This window comes from Symphalangus syndactylus, chromosome 20, assembly GCF_028878055.3.
Source record: "Symphalangus syndactylus isolate Jambi chromosome 20, NHGRI_mSymSyn1-v2.1_pri, whole genome shotgun sequence".
In the NCBI taxonomy this organism is placed as follows: domain Eukaryota; kingdom Metazoa; phylum Chordata; class Mammalia; order Primates; family Hylobatidae; genus Symphalangus; species Symphalangus syndactylus.
The window spans coordinates 37,781,894-37,807,817 of NC_072442.2; the positions used below are offsets into that span (position 1 = coordinate 37,781,894).

The following is a 25,924-nucleotide window of genomic DNA, read 5'->3' on the forward strand; positions in this document are numbered from 1 at the left end:
GAGAGATGTCCCAGCCTTGAGCAGACCGTAAGCTTCACCAAGATATGGATGGTTATGTCCTGCTCACCTCTCTATCCCCAATGCCTGGTATGTGACAGGTGCTTGATAAAACTTGTTGAATCAATGAATGGTGTTCTTGTCCTCATCTTTCAGTGTGCTCCCACTGTGTAGTTTTTATATCACATGTGAAGCAGTCTACTTTCAAATTTCAGACAAGCCAAAGGCTCTTTCATGGCCATGGCCTGGAGAATCATTTTGCTTTGTCAAAGGCAACACATAAAGGTATAATGGAGAACTTGAAAATGTACAGGATGAGATTAGAACCTGAAAGATATAAAGTAGTCTAGATAACAAGATAGCTGTGGGGGCACAGAGCAGGCAACCCTGTTTAGAACTTGGACCTTTAACTAAGCTAGTCCCCTGGACCCTGAGTCAATATGGGATAACCTGTGGGAGTGAAAAGGAGGGTTTTACAGTCCATTAACCTGGGAAATAAAACAATAACACACTGGTCTGTATGTTGTTGGATTTTACAGACTCTTCAGTGATGGTAGTTACCTGAATTTATGTCCCCTACTGCTGTTCTGTTTAGATCACAGTTTCTTTGGATCGGAGTGGCAGAAGCGATGGTGTGTTGTCAGCAGAGGTCTCTTCTACTACTATGCTAATGAGAAGAGTAAGTGTTCTTCATTTACACAGCAGCATCTCACTCCTGGATGCAAACACTTTGTAAATTCTCAAGCACTTAGAGCTCAAGAGAGCAGTCCTTAACTAACACCCTTAAAGGGACATGCTTAGGAAGGAAATAGGCATGGGCAAATAATACCTTGCCCATCACTGAAAAAGCAGAACCCAATTTAGAAATTACTTCACCTTTAAACACTAAGAGTGTGGTCAGCACATCAAAGGGTTATCTTTTATTATGATTAACAACACATTATCAAAGTTGAATGTTTTGGTTTAAAAAAAATAAAAAGAACTTCAAACTCTTTACAGGCATCAGTACCATAGCTAAAAATTGAAATAAGTTAATTCTGAGAAAGACTTAAAGAACTTAAACAATGGCCCAGAAATAGAACCCCCTAAGGGCATGCTCCCTGCTTTATCTTAATGACTGCTAGGAAGTAAGTAGTCCAGTGGACATTCCTAGAGCCATGGAATATTGAGACCCAAATGGTTGCTGTACCCAAGGCATGCCCTTCAGCCAGATGACAGTAGCAGTGAAGTGTTGACTCAGGCCAGAGATAGTTTCTTAATGAGCCACCACTGACTTAATCAAGTCAACACTCATGAGCTAACCCTAGAAGACCTCCCATCCATATTTAATGTAATTGATTGGTTTATGAAAAGAAATAAAGGATATAAGCACAATTGGAGGCAATTACAAATAAAGACAAGCTAAAAATTATTATTATAGATGAATGCAAACTTTCAAATAGGGGATACTCTTCTACAGAGTTGGACTGCCCCAGGAGTAATTCTAAGAAGCAAGAGGCAGACAGAGTTTAAAAAGCATCAATTCTTCTTGGGACTTTCCTTGTGCTGTGCACCTTTGTACAGAGGCCAGCGATACAGATTGAGTAGACTCTTCTTTTTCCTTGCAATCATTTTCTGTTTCTCATTCCTCAAACTTAGTCCTCTCCCAGTGCCTGGATATCCAATACAGGGAATAATCAGACACCCACCCAGTTGCCCTTGTACTTCCTGCACCTGTGGCACTAAGGTAGTGGAAAGAACTGCAGCTTTGGGCCAGGCGCAGTGGCTCACGCCTGTAATCCCAGCACTCTGAGAGGCCAAGGCAGGCAGATCATGAGGTCAGGAGTTCAAGACCAACCTGGCCAACATAGTGAAACCCCGTCTCTACTACTAAAAATACAAAAATTAGCCAGGCATGGTGGCGCGTGCCTGTAGGCGGAGGCAGGAGAATTGCTTGAACCCAGGAGGTGGAGGTTGTGGTGAGCCAAGATCACGCCACTGCACTCCACCCTGGGTAACAGAGCAAGACTCTGTCTCGACCAAAAATAAATAAATAAATAAATAAATAAATAAATACTGCAGCTTTGCTAAGTGACTTGAAATCCTTAAGATTTGCCCAAGCAATTGTCTCACACTGCCTCCCTGCCTACAGTAGTTATCACAGACCTTTGCCTACCTTTCACCATCCTAGATTCCTCAGAACCTTTCCCATCTAGGGACAAAGGCTAAAATCCTGTTTGGAAAGGATAACAGCATAGTTTGTAAACTGAGCTACAAGTCCTCTGTGTCCTTCCAACCCCCAGCCCACTCTCAAACCCAGCAACCACAATTTCTCCTCTAAATTATAGGCATACAATCCAGCCAGTTGTTCCTTTCTTATTTTAAACCTTCAAACTAATATGACACTTCTCACTGTAAATATGTTCATCATTTCTTTTGCATTTAAGTAAGTGGTTGGCATATCTAGATATAAAACCAGGTGTGTCACATCTGTTCATTCAGAATCTCCCATACAGTAAGAGAGGAGCGGGGAGAGCAAGAGACTCAGAGGCTTTTATTGACCATTTTGCCATTAGGGTGAAATAAAATCTGGTGACCAAAGAAACAACAAAACATTTTAGTGGCCAGTTAGAACAAGGAGAGATACTTTAACAAAAAAGATTCTGGTGTCAAAAAGCACTGTTCCATGGCTCCCTTCTCGCCAGTTATTTCTTATTGTGCCCATGACATTTTCTTAGTAAGAATAGTGTTTGTGTATTTCTTTTAGCTCAACCAGGTGAGGACAGAGTCTTTTTTCTTCTTCTTTCTTTTTGAATATTGTCATCACACTGCCATCCTTGTCATCATTATCATCATCAAAAAGCATTTATTAAGCAATTCATTTCACATGATATAGAGCTCAAAGCATCCCAGACACTGTGGTTCTTGTCCTCTGTGTGTTCTGCCTGACCCACACAATGAGGACACAAAATTCTTGAGAGCCACCTCCTCTTTTTCTGTTTCTAAAATTTTTTTAAGTAATGACAAGCAGAATAGTCTCTCTTCACGTAGGGTCCTTTTCCTTTTATCTCCTTCTTCGTCATCTAATAATACTCAACATTATTCTGCCACTTCCCAGGTTGACCTCTTACAAGGAGGATAAAATACTGAGTTTTAATCATTCTCCCTCTAGCATAAATTCCCACCTGACCAGCAGGGAAGGGGGAGAGAAGTTTAGCCCAAATGCTACATAGGGCATGGGAGGCGATTCCGGGACCTTATAATGCCCCCCTGTGCTGCTGTCCCTCCCCTCAAATGTGAGCTCTGCTGGCCCTGATAATAATGTTTCAGCTCTATAATAGCCTTCAAGAGCCTCACATTTACAGCCTCACTCTCCCTGCTGTAATAATTCCTTCTTTCTGTTATTATAGATCTCTTAACATTCTAATAAATTCTCTGTCTCTGTTGTACTCTTTTGGCAAAATAACCTTTCACGTTGCATTTCCCTAGCTTGGCAGTGATATCTGCCTTACTGTCGCAGTAGCCTCTTCTTAAGCTTCTCTAATAACCTTTCCTTAACTATTGTGGTTCCTCAGGGATGTAACAGCTGTTTCTGTGCTTTTATTTTACATACCAGAGAAGATGCCTTCCCTTGGCAGTTGCATCTCTCTAGGGATACAGGGAGCTTTCCTGTCTTGCAGGCAAGCAGCCCAAAGGGACCTTCCTCATTAAGGGCTACAGTGTACGGATGGCCCCCCACCTGCGAAGAGATTCCAAGAAAGAATCCTGCTTTGAACTGACCTCCCAGGATAGGCGCAGCTATGAGGTAGGATGCACCAAGGAGATGGTGATCCTTGTTGGTGTTGCAGTTTCCTTCTGTATTGCATGTGAGCCATGGTTGCTATGCTGGGTTCCAGCCTTTCTTTGTTACCTGCTCATTTCGTACCAACTAAGACCCTATTTCTTGGCATGTCCTCACATTTGCTATGCCACACCCTCCCCTCTGTTGCCACTCTCATCCTAGATACAGACTTTGCTTGGCTTCCATCCTTCATTCCTCCCTTTCTCAATTTCACTTCATAGGTGAGATGCTTGTCAATTGCAGCACACAATCCAATTCCTTACTTATAGTCTCTGATTTTATAGTTTAAATTCCCATTCTCTTTATTCTTCAACTGATTTTCTTCACTTCCTTCCATGAAACCCAAAAAAAAGATCTAACCGTAGAGTGAAAAAAAAATTATTTTCCCATGTTCATCTTGCTATCCAGAATAATCTTCTTGTGTGTAGATGCTTTGCATATCTCTGGAAGGATTTCTAAGACATTGGTGATGATAGTTAGTAACAATAATAATTGAAGGACTAGAGGACCTGGTCGGGGCAAGAAAGACTTATTCCTTACTGTGCTCAGTTTGAATCTTTACCTCATTATAAAATTAATTTGTTTTATTTTATTTTTACCATCTTCATTCTGAATGACCAATAAAATTTAAAAATTTCTGACTGTGGAAATATAGTGATTTTCACCAAAAATGTATGTTTGCATGTGTGCGTGTATTGTTTCCTGCTTTTTGGTAATTTTTATCTTATCACAATTTTATTAAAGCAATTTACAAAAACTTTAGCTTATGAAAAAGGAAAACACCATGCTGAGAGTAAATTAACCACTTAAGTAACCCTTTTAGTCTTCAGATTTTTCTCAGCATTTTTCTTTTTATTTCTACCGTAACTCTTATTTTGTTAAAGGACCTAGGTCTTCATTATGTAATTTCCAGAAATTTTTTAAAATTTGAACTAAAACTTTTCTATAGAGTCCTTTATGAATATATGTAATATAGATCTATGCATTGAATATGTTCCTAGTTATTTTTATTATTACATTCTGATAGTAACACATCCAGGTAAAAGTTTATGTAACAAGTCTCAACCAGTATTTCTAGAAATGTTTTTATAGAAACTTGTTTTTAAGAAATCAAGAATAACAATATCTATTAATAAGCATTATGCAGGAATCCAGTTTCTTTGTATAGCATATATCTTTACCTTACCCTAATGGCCAGATAATTAAAATATTTTTCAGGAACAATTATTTCAAGTTGATTCATTTAAAATAAAAAAATTACTAAAGGCTGATGCTTGACTGGCCTATTTTGTAAATCAGAATGTAGTTTATTTACTTCTTTTCTTTGGCCTATTGAATCCAAATCATTACCATGATCTGTGGATTCTACAATATCCTTTGGCTCTTTCCCTTCTTATTTATTCCCATAGCTATCACAATAGTTAAGTTCCTGTCACTTCATCCAGAGGACTAGTTGGTCCTCTGTCTCCAGATTTCTCTATTCCAATCCTTCCTACTCACTGCTATTGAAAGAATCCCCCACTCCTTTTGCTAGAGCTGATAGTGGCTTCCTGTTGCCTACGTTTTAACTCTGAACTCCTAGTACTGAGCCCTTTTACCAACTCTTCTCTGACCCTCAACTCTCCAACTTCATCTGTTATTGTTCTCCAGTCAAGCTGATCTGCCAGGCTTCCCCGTAAGTCATGTTCTCATTCCTGTTCTTTTGCACATAGGCCTGCCTACCTAAAATGTCCAACTCTGTCCACCAGCTTCCACCAACTCTTCTTTAAAATCCAACCCAAATGGTGTTATTTCAGCAAGCCACTCTGATCTACTCTAGGCAACAACAGGTGCTCCCTGTCTCCTCTTGATATCCAGTTGTTACCAAATGTGCCTCCTTTTAGTGTTCCCGTTTCGTGTGTGTGGATTGGTTTGCTTTTTTTCTTGTAAACTTTTCTCAAATAAATGTCTGATGAAGGAATAGATAATCAAATGAAAGAATGCACAAGGATATGAATGTCTAGACTCAAAGAGCTGTCATCTCTGGGTATGCAAAATTGCAGAAGAAAAAAAACAGTTTGAGTGAAATATTTGGTCTTTTTTCTATATGTTAAGAAGGCAGAGAATCCTGAGCTTTAAACTTGACTCTGAAACTCAGTGGTTCCTCCCCCTTGGACATCCTTGTCAAGATTCATGGAAATTTTAGTGACAGTGATAAATTAATTCACTGATTTTTCTCTAGTTTACAGCTACTAGTCCAGCAGAAGCCAGAGACTGGGTGGATCAAATAAGTTTCTTGTTAAAGGGTAAGTGTCATTGTTACAGAAATAATACTTGAGTTGATTTGCAGTTGAAGTTATGTTGCATAAATATAATCTATCGACTTCAGTATGTATTTTTTCTGCCCTTTCTCACCTCTACCTTTCCTACCACATTCCCCATATTACAACAACAAATAGTACTATGTGTGAATGAGAAGGTAAAGATATTATCAACCTTGGGAGGACCTCTGGTATCATAGCTCATCCACCTACCTACAGGCAAGTCTGTAATATTCAAAATCACTAGAAAAGGAGATTATAAAAATCAGCTCAGCCCAATTCAGTGTCTCCTAACCCCTTATATTCTGGAAAAGAAATCCATAATATCCAACTTAAAGTCATCTAGTTGCAATTGAGGTTCAAAATCTCCTTATTTGAGTCTTAGGAGGAAGTAGAAATCTAAACCAATCTAGATGGTCTTCAGGGACATTGGACTTTAAAAACAAATTGTTATTTCCCAAGCCGCAATAAGATGTTCCTTGCTTTGGGATGGGAGGAGTCCTGCCTGAAGATGGTAAATGCCTGCTCTTAGAGTACCCTCTGCTGGCCAGCCTGTAGGCAAGGCAGAAACAGTGGCCAGGGAAGCCTTATCTGGGAGTGGTCTGTCAGGTAGAAGCCAACCTTGAGTGAGTCACTTGGTATTAGATAATTGTCACCTACCATCATGGCAGGACCCTACCTCTGTTCTGCAGAAAGGCAGAAACACCAACTTTATACATGGCCCAAGACCTAGAAAGACACACGTCAACCTAAAAACACAAAGCCTTTTCATCTCAGTTTTTTATTCTGCTATAAGATTTTATTATGGATAAAAAGAGGAAGCACCAGAGCTTTAATTACAAGAATTGCCTGTTTTACTCAGTTATGCCTTTGCTATCACAAAAGAAAACTATTGCATCTACCAACAGCGTCACGTATAATAGACTGGAACTAGGCAAACATGAACATTGATGGCAAGACTACAGGGTACACTCTCATCTAGGTGTCTTGGATTTATGCGTGTAATATACCCCTAAGTGTGTAAACCTCAATAAAACTCAAAGCAGCTTTATTGAGCTGTACCCTGTGGTACTTTCAGAATCCCACATTGAAGAAATTATTCATTCCATTTTATTTTAAAACAAACAAAATAATAACATATGGTTTAAGCCACAAATGTGTTTTTGATCTTTTCCTCATATGTGGCGGCACCAAAATTCAGATGAAAATTGTTGCAAAATCTTTATTAAAAGCCTAATCAAGCCAAACAATTTTATTGCATTTTGAAATGAACGTTGGACGTCTCTCCATCCTTTCCTTCCCCAGAGTATGCTGACTGCACTCACCCATCCTGCAGAGGGCCCTCAGCAGTGTTTCAGAGAGCACTCTGTAGTATACATCAGAGAATGAACATTCCCAGTTCCCCATTAAAATAAAAAAGCAATCTCCCTCCCCTGCCCTGGTGCTCCCCAGTGCTGTGATGGCTCAACACCTTCTATGCAGTGACCCACTTTAAGGTCAGCTAGACGATGCAGTTGCAAAAGGACATGGTAACTGCATTGTTCAGCCATTCCATTTGGTCTTGTATTACTGTTATATTTTTCCGTATCCCATTTCTTTTTATCTTCCACTGTTGCCCATTTTTTTCTCTGCAAACAAACTTGTCTGAAATTCTGCAGTGAAATCACTGGGGAGATGAGCTTCTGACAGCTCCAGCACCCTACAGAGGCCACCTTAGTTCCCATGGCCTGAGCACCCTGGAGGACTGCAAGCCTTCACTCACCCTTCCAGTTTTCTACGTGATAAGATGTGTATAGCACACTGGCTTTTCCTCTTCTGGCCTATTTTCTTCCCTTTGCCTCGTGTTCTCATTCACACACCCATACTTTTCAGGCTGCTTCACTCTGATCAAGTTTTATTGCAAGGAAGGATTTATGTTGATGGTTTAAACCTGATGCAGTGCTATTCTGGCCTTTTCTGTAGATTTCCTGCCACCAAAGCCCACATTAGAAATAATAGCATTTAACGTGATGTTTCATTTTCATTTGACATATTTTACTCTCATCCCTCCTCCTCCTTCTCCCTCTTTCCTTTCCTGTCTTCTTATTTTCTTTTTCTCTGTTTCTTGATTCATTCTCATCTTTGCCCTGGCAGATCTGAGCTCCTTAACCATTCCATATGAAGAGGATGAGGAGGAAGAAGAAAAAGAAGAGACATATGATGATATTGATGGTTTTGACTCCCCAAGTTCTGGTTCCCAGTGCAGACCCACTATCTTGCCTGGGAGTGTGGGGATAAAAGAGCCTATAGAGGAGAAAGAAGAAGAAGATATTTACGAAGTCTTGCCAGGTGAGAAATTTTGTCCTCTGATTATCTTCTGCTAGTTTCAGAAACTCATGACCTAGTGGAAGAATAATAACTGAAAATTCCAAAAGAAGCCAAATCTTACCTTCATCCTCTGAAGGAGATAATGTGGGACGCTTTATGAGATTGTAGGGAAGCGGGTAATGAGGCTCTGCCTTGCTCTGGGAGCAAGAAGAATTTGATTAGAGAGTGTCTTCTATCCATGCCATGTGAAGTAACTTATTACATGTGTCCACCAGGTTACAGAGTCAACAATACTTACATTAAAATCGCTTCAAATTATGAAGGATTTCAAAACTCTGAAATATGCAAATGCTGACCAACCTTTCTAGTAATACCTTGATAGACCAAACCTTGATAGTAAACCTTGATAGAGAACAACTCATTATTACCTAGTTTGATTCATGAATCAAATCACATCTCTTAAAAATAACCCTAACATGTTTTATCTGCTAATCACTACAGAAGGTCTACTCTATATGTTTCCTTTCTTCCAAAGGCATGAAAACTAGCATCTCAAAAAATGTATAGTCATCACTGCTTCTCCATAGCCACGTCTGGTGGGGATAACAGCAGCTGGTGAACGGTGCAGAGCTCAGTGGGGGTCAGACAGTGGAGAACCAAAGCCTGAGCCTTTTAATTGTGAAGTAGTTAGACCACAGGAATGCTAATCTTCAAGTCCATTCAGAAAGATCATTCCTATGGAAATTTGCCAGGAGTTCAGTGCTCTGCTGAGAAATTCAAGTTAAGCCTAAATTTATAGCAATTTAGATCCCAGATGAACCCAGATGAACCTCAATCCCAGATGAACCTAAGAACTAAGGTGAATCTAACACTCAAGTCCCTGAAGACGGGGCTGGTTGCTGAAAGCATCATCAGTAGGCAACTTGGATTTCAAGGCTTCCTAAGAAGAGCATCCGACCCTCTCCACGGTGCATTCATCTCTTCCTGGGAAGAAGCTACGTCATTGCTTCCTGAGTCAAGGGGCAGGACTGTGATCACATGTCCCTGCCCTGCTGGGGACTTCACCCACCCACCAAGGAGAGCCTGCTTCTTCTCCTAGCACTTCCAGCCTCTGCCAGTCCCGACTTCTCCAGCCTTTTTGTTGTGTTTTATTATGCAAATGATATCTTGGTTGAGGTCGAGCCATTTCTTGTGTCTGATGTTAAAAAAAAATGATAATTTCCTCAGCAAGTCATCGTCGTTAATGAAGTTTTACAAAAACAGATACAACCAAAGGAAAATAAAATTTCACAGGTGATAAATTTTTCCAATTTCCCTGGCAGAATTCGATAGGATTGTTAAATTAAGAGTGAAGGTGTCTGTTAGAAAGCAACGAGCAGTGATGGGTAATTTTATAGAGTGGAAAATTGAATCAAATTGCTACATTAAAACACAGCTCCTCTGAGAATCTTCCCTTTCACAGTCGGCTCCATTGCAACAGCAGGGTGCAGAAATGGATCTAATTCACGATACTCCCTAAAAGGAGATGCACTCCCCAACTTGGCCAGAATCTTCCTAGTGAGCTCACATTCTGCTCACTCCTGCCCAGGCTTGGGGAAATATCCGGGTGACACTCCACTTTGGGTTACAACTGTGGAAGAATGCTCTGGGAAAACCTCAGTGAACCTCAGGTGGAAAGAAAGGGACTTTTTCTGCACCATGTTTCGTTTTCAAAGGAGCCAGGAGGGAGGGGGCTGATGCTCAGAGACACAGAGCAAGGGAGAATAAAGAGAAAGAGTCCTCAAAAAATAAGATGAGTTTGGGACTGTCACCTTACCCCAGGAGTGGGCAGTGAAGGTATGATTGGCTTCCTAATGACCATCTTTCTCCTGCTTCCTAAACTCCTCCCCTTGGCCAATGCAGCACTGCCCAGAGTATCAGGGCATTTTTCCAAAATTCCCACCAGCTGGTAGGTTGGAGTGGTCCCAAGGGCATGAAGACTGGTCTGTGGGTACATTTAACTTCTATCCACAACAGCTGCCCATTGGAAGTGATGAAGGCCACACAGTAGGAAATCCAGGATCTCTGCAGGTTAGGGAAACAACAGCTAAACTGCACCTAGTTTCCAAAGGACAACACTGTACCCAGCCAACAGGTTCTTTCCCATAAGCCTCTATCCATCACAGTTCTTAGAGTCAGAGTTGGAGGTGGGATATATTGGCATTTAATTATCATATGAATATTTCAGCCACAAGTTTCCATCACCCAGCTTCCTGTCCACTCCACTTAGCTGTTGCTTCTGAACTTGCTGTTTGAATTTTGCATAGTGCCACACCTGGAGAAATTAAGAAGGGAATGTGAGGGGGCCTAACACTGTCTCCTTTCTGCTGCCCTCTCAAAAGACCACCTACCAAGCAGCGGCACATGAGACAGCAATGGTATCCTAAGCACAGATACTAGCTCTAAATCAGGATGGATTTGCTCTGCCACCTGCTAGCTGTGAGATCTTGAGCAAGTTACTTGCCCTCTCTGTCTGATTGTATTACCTGTAAAACAGGGAAAACAATAGTAGCTGTCTCAGAGGGATGTGCTGAGGAGTCTAGAACTGACATGTGTAAAGTTCTTAGCACAGAGCCCTGGCAAACAATGGCATACAGTGAGTACTCAGTAAATGCTGGCTGTTATTAATGTGATGGTGTTTAAACAGGAAGCGTTACCTCCTTGAAGAACTAGGGATGGTTAGGTCCCTGCCCTCTCGAACCAGACCCAAGACAGTCCAGTTGGTTATTTCCAGCTATGTGTATGGAGCAGGTGAAATTGAAAATCCTGAGCAGATGGAATGTGGAGTGCACCTTCTGCTCAGGCCCATTTTTACTATGAGGCCAGGTGCTGGGTGGAGGGACAGCCTACAGTAACGTTGGATTGTGCTAACACTGCATACTCATCAAGAGTCAAATGATGTGGGCCTCTAACATTTGTTTCATTATAATAGGTAAATGTGCTTTGTGGAGGATATTTAACATTGATGGTTCTGCTAATCCTCCCTTTTGGGATGGGGCCCACACAAGCCCACACTGTCTCTATAGGGAAAGCCATGTAAGTGAGACCTTCCTTCCAGAGTATAATTTAGATGGGCTTCCTAATAGGGAGAAAAGTGTATGTAATACATACCAAGTCAATAAAAAATGTTTTTTTGTAATCAAAATAATGTATGGGTCATCACATTAAACTCACTCCATCACATTAATCATGGGATAATTAGCATTTGCTACGTAGCTAGCACTCTTCTCCCCATGAGGGAAAACCAGAGCACTCAAGGTTTTCAGCCAGGCCACAAAAACGTTAGTCCTGGAAAATATGGTTTCAAGGTTGGTATCTGGTGGAATTTCTGAACATCCGTGTCGAGCATATGTGGGCCCTTGATTTTTTTAGGATCTCATTTGCAGTAGATTAAACTGCAGGGAACTACCACAAAGAAATGCTAAAGCAATATGTAGAAAACGGAGGCTTTTCTGAGCCCTCTCTCACCACCACCACCACCACCACCCCCGAAGTTATTTTACAGGCCAGCATAGGCCCAGCTCCATGATTCAAGATTCCACAAAAGGACAACTTTTATCAGGTTTCGCTTTGTCTGGGGTCTCAAGGCTGGGATCCAGCAAGACGTCTGAGACCATTGAAGTGCTGTAACTGGGGCCTTGTAGCAGCTGCAATGGCAACGGAATCCAGCTGTGTTCTCTAGAGAGATTTCAGAAGAGCAAATGGAAAGAGAGATGATGAGCCATCTTTGGGAATTTCTGTGCACATTCCAATGCTGCCCACACTGCCCCAGGGTGTTATTATAGACCTAGAAACCAGATTGCTTTAAAATAAAGCATATAACTGAGTTTTTAAAATTTTGAGTCAAATGGAAACAAGCATTCTGTGGAATTATCTTTCCCCCTGTACAGTTGTTCAGACCCACAGGAAGGGGGAACAGTGAAGATAAGAAGTCTAAGGAAATGAGACAAAATGGAGACCAAAAATACAAAGTTTATGAAGAAAGAGCATCAGGGAAGAGTCAACACCATTATCAGGCCTCCTCTGAACTTCTGGACTTTTCTCTGTCTTACTCCCATGCCTACTGAGCCCCAGCCACACAGTGCTGCTTGGCCAGCACCAAAACTAGAATCATGTTGTTTCTTCTACCTAGACCATCCCCCCGATCTCAGCCTGCGGAATTGTACACATTCTGCTCAAATATGTCTCCTCAGTGACACCTTCCCAGATACTCAACTAGAATTAAGCTTTGTTTTAGCCCTCACCAGTGATTTGTATTCAGGTCTTTCTCCCCAATTAGTAGATGCTTAGGTATTATTTGTGAAGTTAAATTCAGTGCATTCCAAGTGTTGCAGTTAGCACAAATTGAGTTTAATATCTTATACATCAAGCCCATATCACTGAAATAGGATGCAAATATTTTGAGGTAACAGTTGAGATAACCAAATACACAAAAGAGAATTAAATGTGTTATTAGCATCTTGCCTGTATTTTGCATGTAGTCTGATGAGGTGCTATACATCCGTGGATTTATAACATATCTGTGCATGCCGGGAAGCAGTTTATTTCTACTTTTCTGCATGTCCCCTTTGCACCTTGAGTCTATCTGTATTTCTGTTGCATCTGTCACCACAGCACCTTGACATCTGGTTGCACATTTACACAGTTGGCATTTTTTGAAGCTTTTGTCACTTTCTTTGTTTGGGGAAGTAAGTGATTTCCCCTCTTTCTGATTTAGTCATTTTTTTCTAATGTTATTCTTTCTGATATCAGTGTAGCCGATGTCAGAGGAGTGTCAGAGCAGCACTTCAGAAAATAGCCAGGTGTCATGAGAAGCTGCTGGCTCCTCTCTGTCCCTCTGAGGTGGATTCAGTGTCCTATTCCTCTCAGCCTCTCATTAGTGTCCCTGACATTGTGCCAAGAATGTTGATTGAAATCGACTCTCCGGATACTGATGCTCATTTGTGATGCCCCATGGTTCTCTTACATGTTCGCACAGTTAACAGAATCTTCTTCAACTGTTTTCCCAATTGAGATGAGATATTTGGGGATCAAGTAGAGCATTTAATGTGATAAGTGGACAGTAATCTTTAGAGGTTAATTTGTTTAAAACCTATGTAAGGTTGGGGTCCCATATGCCCTGTTAGGAGCAAGGACCATTATAATCCATTACTGTTTAAAGTTGAGCTAGCACATAAATTTCAATTCACTCTTAAATGAAGATGTATTTCAGTAGATTTAATGCTGAAATGCCTAATAATATGCTTATAAAGAAATTCAACAAGCTCTTTAGCCTAAAAAAAATTTTTTAAATAGTCTCTTAAAATTAAAGTGTCACATTACAGATTAATAAAAATGAGAACTTTAGCTATTTAACCCACCCCTTTTTGTGAGCAACAGGACTTTTTTTCTGTTGTCATATAATAGTTGTCTTTGACTCTGGAGTTGGAAAGACACCTGTTCAGTTTCATGGAAAGATCTGAGATAACTTGTGCCCTCTGAACCTAGGGAGGTGTCTAGGGGTGTAATTTTCACAACTAGCTGTGAATGGTGTTTTCTTTCACTATGTGACAGTGCCCCCTACCCAGTCTTCCAAAGACCCCAGAGGCATAGCGCCAAGCCCACCAATGGGAAGTCTTCTTGATTTGAGCCTACTTTCCGCCACCTGGGAAGGACAGTGTTAGATAAAACAGATGTGGGGATTGGAGCTTCCCCGTTTACATCCATCATCGTAGAGCTTAGTAATGGCGGTGAATGATATAAAAGCTCTATAGCCAATGTTTTTTTTTCTTTCTAGTTGATTCCAAAAGTGCAGTGGAAATCAAGAGTATCTGGTCTGGAACTGAACTGTATAGAACACATTTCTATTGTCCCATCTTTGTATTACGACTAGATTAAGTGCTGTTGCCCGAAAGAATAAAAGAATTAAGTTTTAGTTTTCATTTTTATCATTGCAAATACATTTACATTCTCCTATTTTACAAATGCAAAGAGCAGGCAAGCCACTTTCAATAATTTATTTTAAAATCAATGTTAATGAGGTTATGTCTCGTCAGTGGCCGAGTTTTACAATAAAGTCTGATTTATTTAGAAAAGATCTTTGGTGAAGCTTCCCATCTAATGGCGGTGGGAAGGAGGTGGAGTAGCAGCACTGTGACCCTCCAACTTCGGATCCAATTTGTAATTCACAGTGGAGATCTGACCCAATTTACATTGATTAGAATTGGGAGGAAGAGACAGCTGCGCACAGACAGCAGAGGTAGAATAAACCCTCTCTGCAAAAGTGCCTAAGCACAGCAAATTATTGGTCTTTGTGATGGAGTTGTTTGATATCAACAAAAGAGCTACTCTCTGTCCAAATTATTGGGTATCTCTAAAACTGAGGATGTACCAACTTTTCCTCTAATGTTTCCAATCCTAAAATTAGTCCCATGTCGAAGAGGAAATGCATCATAACTGAGAAAGGAAGGAAGTGGACGAGTAACGAGAAGACAACGTGCAAAGAATGTTTAATGTGATTTATTTCAGCATGATCTGTTTCCTATATTTGATTTCACTCCTCCATTAGCTTAGATTGTTTTATTCCTCATGGTAGGGTTGAGGGAGCACTACAGATGGCAAGTAGAACATTCTCTGCTGCTAGATCATACATGGCTATAAGAACTGTTGAGTAAAATTGCTCCTTTTCCCATGCTATATTGTAGGGCATATATATATATATTTTATTTCCCAGCGTATCTGTCTTTTTTTTTTTAGAGACAGGGTGTCACTCTGTTGCCCAGGCCCAGGCTGGACTGCAGTGGTGCAATCATGGCTTACTGCAGGCTCAAACTCCTGGGCTCAGGCAATCCTCCCGCCTCAGTCTCCCAGGTAGCTGGAACCACAGGTGTGCATCACTGTGCTTAGCTAATTTTTATTTTTATTTTTTATAGAGACAGGGTCTTGCTCTGTTGTCTATGCTGGTGTCTAACTCTTGGGCTCAAGTGATCCTCCCATCTCAGCCTACAAGAGTGCTGGGATTACAGGCGTGAGCCACCACACCTGGCCGTATCAGTCTCTTTCTTACTTGAAATCAATTACTCCTTTAATGCTTTATAGTATTCTAATATATTTTTATGCTGCTCCTTCTTACCTATGAGCTTGGAGCTTACTTCCCCACTTTGACATACCAGAACTCATATTGCGCTATAAACATTACATTTAAAAAAAGAAAGAGAAATGTCAAAGCTTCATTTAGTGGCAAAACTATGGAGAAGCAAGACAAGCAAATGTCGTTAAGACTCAGGAGAAAGGAAAATAAATGTGGCCAAGAGGAGCTGAGTATTCAGCCCTCAAAACATTGCTTATTATACCCTATCTACTGTGCATATGTGTGTATATATGTGTGAGTGAGAGAGTGGGAAAAGAGCATGGTGGTAGTGAAAAGAATAGCGAGTGTATTTTTCTTCACTTTGCCCCATGTATAAAATAGCTAATTATGATTCTGGTACACATATTTACTTTATAAGGGCCCAATTCCTATTTTATCAGGTAATGTGATGAAATGAAACCGGTTAATGGGAGTAAGAAACTTAGGCCTATTGTGTTATAACTTTGACCATATAAACATTTGACTGGAGTTAGACACTGGCATTGACTTACAACCCATTGTGAATCTATGGCAATTAATTAAAAGACCATTCCAGCTACCCTCAGGAGCTTATATTCTAATGAACAAGGCATGCTGAATAAAAACAGTAAAAAAATAACTACAAGCCCCAAGTACTAGGAACATAAAATTATATACATGACCAGCCTCCATTACAGCTGACCAAAGATGGATACATTAAGGATTAAGGACTAATTAATCAAAGAGGGTTTTTTGTTTTTTGTTTTTTCCCCGGGACAGAGTCTTGCTCTGTCACTCAGGCTGGAGTGCAGTGGCACAATCTCGACTCACTGCAACCTCTGCCTCCTGGATTCAAGCAATTCTGCTGCCTCAGCCTCCTGAGTAGCCGGGGTTACAGATGCCTGCCACAGGCCCGGCTAATTTTTGTATTTTTAGTAGAGACGGGGTTTCACCACGTTGGCCAGGCTGGTCTCCAACTCCTGACCTCATGATCTGCCCGCCTTGGCCTCCCAAAGTCTTGGAATTACAGGCATGAGCCACCGCACCCAGCCAATCACAGAGGGTTGTTCACACACACACACACACACACACACACACACTCTAACATCCTAACTCTAGAGTGCTTAAAACTAGAGAGAATGCTTGCATAGAGATAATAATTTTGAAGAGAATTCAAGAGGGAAGGAGAAATAGAGTTTGAGGAGAAGGATTAGGATTCTGGTGATAGACATCTAAATAATCCGATGGACTGGAAGCTCCACGAGGGCAGGAACTCTGACAGTTTTGTTTATTGCTTGTCCCCAGTTCCTAGTGCAATGTCGTGCATGTAATAAGCACTTCAACATGCTTATGAATAAATGAAAGGGAAGGGAAGGAGAGGGCCAGTTTGAAGGTGACAAATTGATTTTTTTTTTTTAAGAACAAGTAATTGCCAGGCGCGGTGGCTCACGCCTGTAATCCCAGCACTTTGGGAGGCCAAGGTGGGCGGATCATCTGAGGTCAGGAGTTTGAGACCAGCCTGATCAACATGGAGAATCCCCATCTCTACTAAAGATACAAAATTAGCTGGGCATGGTGATGTGAGCCTGTAATCCCAGCTACTCGGGAGGCTGAGCTACTCGGGAAGAATCACTTGAACCCGGAAGGTAGAGGTTGCAGTGAGTCGAGATCACGCCATTGCACTCCAGCCTGGGCAACAAAGAGTGAAACTCTGCCTAAAAAACAGACAAAAAAAACCAGTAATTAAACTTTCCTTAAAGAAGAGAGTATGATGAGCTCAGAGAAAGGGGACCTTTCCATATAAAGGACATGAGACTGACTGGCTGGACGCAGTAGCTCACACCTGTAATCCCAATACTTTGGGAGGCCGAGGAGGGCGGATCACCTGACTCCAGGAGTTCAAGACCAACCTGGCCAACATAGTGAAACTCCGTCTCTACTAAAAATACAAAAATTAGCCTGGCATGGTGGTGGGCACCTGTACTGCTAGCTCCTCAGGGGGCTGAGGCAGGATAATCCCTCGAACCCCGGACATGGAATTTGCAGTGAGCCGAAATAGTTTCACTGCACTCTAGCCTGGGCAACAGAGCAAGACTCTATCTCAAAAAAAAAAAAAAAAGAACATAAGACTGTGAACCACTAATTACTAATACTGATCATTTATCCCCCCAGATGAAGAGCATGATCTAGAAGAAGATGAGAGTGGCACTCGACGAAAAGGAGGTATAAGAGCTTTTAAATGCACAGGCACTGGGTAGGACATTATGGGCTTCTGATTAGAGAAAGCACCCTTCTCTGAGACTACAAAAATTACTGGACTCAATAATTAAGAGAGTACCTGTGTGTGAACCCCAAAGCCCCAAATAAAGTGACTGGGTAGGGAAATACCTAAACTTTAAAAGCAACCATACATTCACTTTAATTAATGTTCCCAGAACAGCCAAGATTTATCCTAGAGAGGGTGGGAAGCCAAACCAGATATTTATTTTTTCCTATCAGTATTTCTTATATCAGTACAGTCAAAATAGAATTGCCTCATCTCTAAGAGATCAGAGGATTGAGAATGGAAAGAATGGAAACGTCTCCTCTCTGAGAGGCCCGGAGATTGCAAGTTCAGAGGGGAATGGAAATGTGTCAGATCTGAAAAGTGAACACGGGGTGAAAGATAGAATGGCTTGGTGATGCTGACTTCTGATGGCCTGGTTTGATTCCAGGCACATTTGGAAATGAATACGTAACAGGTTTGTTGAATATAAAATTACATCTTATTCATCCCAGACTGTTAACCATGCTTCAGGCTGTTAGTGAGCCCATTCTTTCTAAGGTCAGATGCCCCTCTGAAGCCTCCTAAGTGGACCAAGGACCTATTCCACCGTTGTCAGTAAAGGAATGCTGCACATTGCAAGGGCCACCTGAAGGACATTTGTTCCATCAGCAGAGCCCTAATCATGACTGATTTAGATACTGGCTGATATTTTTCTTAGGAAGTCTATGAAAATCTTAAGCCTAGGAATTCTTGCCCTCTTTCCTTCCCTGCTCCTTCTCCGTTATCTGGCCCTGTCTTTTCCCATTCTCCTCTCTCCTTTCCTTGTGCTTTTTCTTCTCTTCCTTATCCATCCAGCAAAACCCCCATTTCTAGGTTCATTCTCTACAGAAAGTGAATACTTAAAAGGTTCAGGACCCAACTTCCTAAGGGTCCAGCATCTCCCAGGGAAGAGAAGAGACAACAAAGATGCAGCCTCAGAAGTCATGTGCCAAAGCAGGAGAGAAAGAAAGCAGCAGAGGCGGGTGTGATGCACGGATATGAGTGCGGCTGCAAGTACTTCATGATAATGAACACATGTGATTAGGTCCATTCTGAAACCTATTTCCTTCTGTTGTCTACTTACTGTGCAGAATTCCAAATGAAAATCTGTTCTGACCCACCCATGTTCCACATATATCTTTTCTCAACCAACTTCCATCACCAGTGCAGAAAAGAAACGCTTCATGTGGACAGCTTGGGTGGAGTAATTGTAAGCTTCCTATGGCCAATTTCATATTAAACTCCATTCAGGAAGCATCGATCTTTTAGCAAAGTCTAGAATCCAGTTTCAGACTCCTCCCTTATCTCATTTCCTCCTTCTACCTCTTTCTCTAAGGTTATATCTGGGAGGTGAGAGGAGATTTATTTCTTAACCGTTCCTACAGCAATAATTCAAGTAGGTTTAAAAAAAAAAATTCTTTTGTTCCTCATGCTTCCTGCCTCCAAAATAAGTGTTGTTAAAGTATAGCAAGCTCTGAAAATGTTTCTATGGTTTACACTTCCCACCAATTATAATGATTGGTGACTTAGTGATTAAAAAACAGGAGGACTTTTTGCTCTCTCTGCAGAATCTGAGGCAGGAATTTTTATTATTTGTGTTTACTTATTTATCGATTGATTTTATATACTGCCTTTTCTCCAAAGGCGCTATAGAAATGGTGAAAAATACATAAATCCAAATGTCATCATTTAGTTTTGTAACAATAAAATATAGAGGTCTGGGGGAAGGGCAGGCAGCCCCAGTGAAGGCATTTAAAAGGCAGGAAGCTCTAGGACAGTGTGAATTCCTATGTCATAGACAAGCTACACAAGTTTGGGCTACTTAGGTTTTCTCAGGTGTGTTTTTTTTTTGTTTGTTTGTTTGCTTTTTGAGACGGAGTCTCGCTCTGTTGTCCAGGCTGGAGTGCAATGGCGCTATCTCTGCTCACTGCAACCTCTGCCTCCCGGGTTCAAGTGATTCTTCTGCCTCAGCTTCCCGAGTAGCTGGGATTACAGGCACATGACACCACGCCCGGCTAATTTTTGTACTTTTAGTAGAGACGGGGTTTCACCATGCTGGCCAGGCTGGTCTGGAACTCCTGACCTCAGGTGATCCGACCATCTTGGCCTCCCAAAGTGCTGGGATTACAAGCATGAGCCACCACGCCCAGCCTTTTCTCAGGTGTTAACATGCTTTTGGGGAGAAAAAAATACATAAGCAAGTTGACCTTTCCCTTCTTCCTTTTTTCCCAAAAGATGCTATGGCTAGCAGAGTTACTTTTAAAATCCAAGTACTTTTCTCCAACCTCGATGGATCCTGTTCCTTGAATGCTGTGCTTTTTTCCCTGATGGAATTGCTAACATTCCTAAGGCCCAACTAGATCTTATCAGAATGGGGGGAAGGGATTCAGTCCATCCTTATTGAGTGTTAATGACCCTGTAAGATGTAATTTCTTTTATTTCATTCTGTTACCTAGAAAATCTATCACAGCCTTGTAGTATTGATTGCTCAATCTATAAAGAGCTCAGTTTACAGCATGACTGTTAGTAACAGAGTTATTTTAATGAGTGACTCTTCAACACCTCAGAGTTTCACTAAATTCCAACCCATCAGCCCAGTAGTCTAACATTAAGGGTCTTAGGTAATGAGAACTTATCACCTTTCCCTATCATGAAAAGGTAACCTCCAGGTAACCAAAAATAAAACTTCCTCTGTGTTCGTTTTTTATAAAAATTACTGGCTATTTGTTTGCATGTGCTATGTCAAATAAAAAGCAACCCTGGAGGCACAAATCATCCTTAGATACATAAAATCCCTGACCAACGAAAACCTGAAACACACCCCTCCCACTCGTACCTCCCTCAGTCTGCATCCAACCCCAACTCTGAAATTGTGGGCAAACTAAGCCAAAAGGAGACACAGACCACACTACTGTGGTCTTATAAGCAAATGATTGCTTTTAGGAGGGCCAAAAAATGGTTGCTTATACCATTCCATCTCTGAGGCCCTCTTCTCACTTTAGTGCGCGCCAATAGAGTGAACTACTACATGAAAGAAACAAAGGGAAATCACAGAGGTGTTTGCAGCTCTTACCTTTTGAAGCCTGTTTTCCAAGACCAAACATGAGCTGATTATTAACTAGCTAAAATTGTGGCCCAACGAAAAGAGGAAATGACATGAAAATCAGAATCTGAGTGTACCCCACTTCCAAATCATACTTATAACACTAGGATCATAGTAATTTCAAAACTCAAGATTAAAGGACTATGAAATAAGCAAATGGTATTATCCAATTGCTCTTCCTCCTCTGGTGCCACAGTCAGTGGGGGCTTGGCAAATATTTTCGTAGCTTTCTTCCGAAATAGTTAATAAACTATCAAGGCTGGGTGCGGTAACTAACATCTGTAATTCCAGCACTTTGGGAGGCGAAGATGGGAGAATTGCTTGAGCCTGGGAGTTTGAGATCAACCTGGGCAACAAAGCAAGACCCTGTGTTTTCAAAAAATTAAAAAGATTAGCTGGGTGTGGTGGCATGCACCTGTAGTCCTAGCTACTCAGGAGGCTGCAGGGGGAAGATAGCTTGAGCCCAGGAGTTCGAGGCTGCCGTGAGCTATGATTGTGCCACTGCACTTCAGCCTGGGTGACAGAGCAAGACCTTGTTTCAGAAAAAAAAAAAAGAAAGAAAATTTGTCAGAGTTTACTTGAATGGACTGAACGTGTTAGACCTTTCTGACCTGGCTTAAAGAACATTTCAAGTCACTTCCAATGGGTCACTACTTTGGCGTTTTTTGTCCAAGTCTCACCATCCCATCCTCTCGTAGGACTGGCTTTATCCATCTTCACGTTTTGTCTCTCTTTTCCGTAACTTAAGAGGTTGTACTCAATGCCAGGCCTTATTGACACGATCATTTTAGTAATCAAGAAAATGTAAATAACATGTTCGCCTGCCTTTAGCCACTTTTCCCTGGTCACAGCCTGAATTCTGTTGCTACCCAGTCACTCCCAAACATAAGCTGAACTCTGGAAAGAACAGTCAGTTTTTATTGTCCCTAAGGAAGGAGAAAGGCAGAGAGATGTCCTGGTCCTTTTTACCTTAAAACTTTGCTCATCATACAGGCTAATTTTCAGCCATTGACTATCATCAGTAGCACCAACTTGGCCTCAGTTACAAGAGAAATGACTGTCACTAGTTGTAAAGAACGTGGCATGCAATGACAAATGCTTTGCAATAAATAGAAAAAAGAAACCAATACTTTTTTTTAACTTGGTCTGTTGCTATTCTTCTTATGATATTTTGGTTGCCTGGAGTTTAGCTTCCCTTACACAGGATAAAGAGAGTAAGATGCTGCTTTTTTTTTCTCTAGAAAAAGCCCTTCTCAGCTCTGCTAGCAATTTAAATGCAGTGATCATACCCATTAGCTTCTCTATCATTGTAATTGTTGTTAATTGTTATAACTGTTTTAGTTATTAATGGTGTCATTATTGCTCTAGGTCCTCTGTCTGTTTTATGCTGAATATATTAGTGCTTTGCTTTCGAATTGCCAGGCTTTATTTAGTGCAGAGTTACGTTTTTTGGAGAGACATTGAGAAATGCTGGCATTAAGCTTTATTCTTTTGTTTTTCATTCCAAATGGACAGACTGGAAAAAAAATAATTAGATGGAATAATGTCCTCAAAATGAGAATTAGGATGTTTTGAATTAATTAAATGGTCAGAATGCTGTACCATTTCTGATTTCAGATGGCTGCCAGACTAGTGTAAGCCTAAAGGAATCTAAATCCAGCCCATAGAGGCAAGCCTCACCCTTGGGCTCTCAGGTCCTCTGTCTGCTCTACAGAAATTAAAGTCGGCCGGGCGCAGTGGCTCACACCTGTAATCCCAACACTTTAGGAGGCTGAGGCGGGCGGATCACCTGAGGTCGGGAGGTCAAGACCAGCCTGACCAACATGGAGAAACTCCGTCTCTACTAAAAATATAAAATTAGCTGGGTGTGGTGGCACATGACTGTAATCCCAGCTACTCGGGAGGCTGAGGCAGGAGAATCCCTTGAACCCAGGAGGCAGAGGTTGCGGTGAGCCAAGATCACGCCATTACACTCCAGCCTGGGCAACAAGAGCAAAACTTCGTCTCAAAAAAAAAAAAGAAAGAAAGAAAAGAAAAGAAAGCAAAGTCTCCTCATGCATTCTTTTGTTTATAGGATGAGTTGGGCAGGTTTAGGGAGAAGCTGGACTAGCCCTGCAGACTTCTGGGCTTTTAAGCTCTTCCTGGTGCCAAGCTTCAGGAATGAAGCCCTCCTCCAACTTATCTCTTCCCCTCTTCAAGGTCTTTAACACCCACTTGGTCAGAAAAGCCTTTTCTGACCCCTCAAACTATGTTAGATTCTCTATTACACACAGCGTCCTCAACTTCTCCTTCACAGACATATCATAATCATAAATAAACATTTGTGTAACTGTTTTTTCCATGGTGCTTCCCCGACTAGAAGGTACCCGTGAGAGGAGGGCTCATGTGTGGCCAATGTGGGATTCCCAGTATCTAACACAGTCCCTGGCATTTAGTAGGTACTGTATACATGTCTGTTGGATGATGAGAAATGAATTAGTGAAGTTGCATGCACACATACACATAAATGCATATCACATGTGTGTTAAACAGGAATTCTGAAATGTGGAGTCATCTTGCCCAGCTAAGGAATTACCCCTCATTGATTTCCTTAATAGAGAATACTTCTAGCTAGCTAGCGAGTTCAAACTTTTCCTAGTTTTTAGCCCTTCATTCTGCCTGTTTTTTGGAGCTGTTCTACTTCTGACAATCCCTGTTCTTGGGCTGAGCTAAACCATCTCCTGGATTCCTGAACTCTGTCTTCTTTTGGCCTTTAATATCAAAGACCTTTTCTATCTTTATTTTTTTCCTGGAAGGCTTCTGTTTTTCTCCTAGCTTCTTGCTTTCCCTGTGATCTTTTGTGCTTTTAGAATAGATCTTTTTCCAGATGTTCTCCCAGGCCCATATATACCCAATGTCAAATCACTTTTTATGTATACAACAAAAAGGCACTCAATATTAGGACCTATCCCACATCCAGGCACACAGTAGGGAATCGTACTCCAAAGTGACTATCTGCTAGGCCAGAAAAGACCAAGATAACCTTGTTAGTCTCCTTACCACTCAGAAATATTGTTATGGTTTTAGAACCTATTTTTACAAAAATAGTTTTCTCTACCATATATGAATCCATGAAAAATATTGATGTTAATATTCTTTCATTCCTGAATTTAGTCAAAATCTTGGGGTGATTAAGCAACTCCATTAAAATGGAAAATTCATAATAAATCCTCTGGGAAAACTACTTTCACTTTTCAGGGATTGATATTTCTCTATTATTTCAGGTACTTATATTTCCAAAAATGAATGCTTTGTCTTTTCAATAACTAACATATTTCTCCCAAAGTATTTTTCTTCCAAACATACTATCAACTCTGTGGCAGAATGTTTTCACAGTAGTTATCCTGTTTGCTGCCCTCCGTCGTCTACTGCACACACAGACAATTTTATGTGTGAAGAAAACATGCCTGAATTTCTATATGGTTGACATTTTTACTTTTGTTTGCAATATCTGAGTTTTAACTAAATAGTTCTCTCCCTCCTCTGTTTTTGTACCCTTTAAGATTCCTACCAAAGTTCTCTTCCAGAGACATATAGGGATTTTGTCCCTCTGTGCCTTTATTATTTAAATTGCTCCTAAGTCAGGAATAAGTAGAAAAAAAGCAAATATAGGGAGGGTGTCTGTGCCTCTACTGCCCACTTGCCCTATCCTCAGCCACCAATGCTATCACTGCTCATGGGAGGGTAAAATGAATAAATGGAAAGGTGGAAATCTATACAACAGAGTCCCCCAAAATCATGTGAATTTTAATTAGAACCCAGGACTCCTGACTCCCATCTATTGAATTTCATCTTTTGTAGGTGCTTTGTTCACAGCTCTGATACAGAGCACCCCAAGGAAAAAGGAGCATGCCTGGTCTAGTGGGCATTAGCTCTCCTTCCATTCAAATCCCCAGATCCTCTCCTACTTTGTACTCTAGTGTTTAACCTTTCCGGGTAGAAGATCAATACAAATTCTTCATTGTTAAGAATCGATGGCTGTCCTGTGGCATCATTGCCATCTAGTTTTGCTGAGAAGCTCAGTAAATCTCTCCAGCTGCTTCTAAAGCTTGGTTTGTCGTCTTCAGTTGCTTTCATTTTTAATGCAGATCACTTTGGTTTCTGTTCCCCCGGGGCTTGCAGATAAATCTTGGCAGACATGTTCAAGGTCTACAAATGAGATGCTGGAAAAGGGCCAGCCCACCCAGAATTTAGTTGTAATGGATGAGACACCCCCTTGGTTCCACTTAAAGACTGGGCTATTCGTTTCAGTATTTATTGGTGATTACCTCATATAGTACCTAGGTGGGAAGTTCCCAGGACGAAGTTCCTATGGACAAAGAAGGCCAAAAAGTGAGCTGTGATCCAGAAGCCTGCTGGCTGACTAAGCCTTTCTTGTAAATAGGCAGAAGTCACAGATTTACTCTGATCCTTCAAATGCATAATGAAGAGAAAAACTAGATAGTTTAGTTGCCCTGGATCAGGAAAGTCTAGTGGGAAACCTCTGTACTGCTTACTTACAAACCAAGTGAAAAATTACCTGCCTGATTTTCTTTTATTAATAAATACATTTGTCATATCGTTGAACAGCATCCTACTAGGAGTGATCTGTAAATATTTAATGTTAGTTAATGATCTCCTTCTCCCATAGTCCTTTGCTCATGCTGAGTGTTTGGCTGTATCTCATCTCAACTCCCCTTAATCTGAGGTTTCCTAGGGGCAATATCAGAACCCTGGTTTGCATTTGCAGCAAAAACACGGGCTCCTCGGAAAAAATAGAGTCCTTTTAACTTTGATTTCTCCTCTCTTTGATCAGTAGACTATGCCAGTTACTACCAGGGCCTATGGGATTGCCATGGTGACCAGCCAGATGAACTGTCCTTCCAGCGGGGTGACCTCATCCGCATTCTGAGCAAGGTAAGGACAGAAAGTTTGGGGCTTGAATCAA

At 41.1% G+C, this 25,924-nt stretch overlaps 1 protein-coding gene across 15 annotated transcripts in view; it reads left to right on the plus strand.

Annotated features, from left to right (window-relative positions):
* The window catches only part of SKAP1 (src kinase associated phosphoprotein 1), a 300,217-nt gene that overhangs the window by 244,920 nt on the left and 29,373 nt on the right, over positions 1-25,924 (plus strand). For 4 of the 15 annotated variants that reach the window (XM_055257337.2, XM_063628803.1, XM_055257343.2 and 1 more), the window contains exons 6-11: positions 593-676; positions 3,657-3,781; positions 6,039-6,102; positions 8,251-8,445; positions 17,723-17,773; positions 25,793-25,893. In XM_055257337.2, coding sequence (XP_055113312.2) covers positions 593-676; positions 3,657-3,781; positions 6,039-6,102; positions 8,251-8,445; positions 17,723-17,773; positions 25,793-25,893 — 620 coding nt within the window. The remainder of the gene's footprint in view (positions 1-592; positions 677-3,656; positions 3,782-6,038; positions 6,103-8,250; positions 8,446-17,722; positions 17,774-25,792; positions 25,894-25,924) is intronic. The other 11 variants (XM_055257339.2, XM_063628802.1, XM_063628804.1 and 8 more) reach the window with 4 other exon arrangements.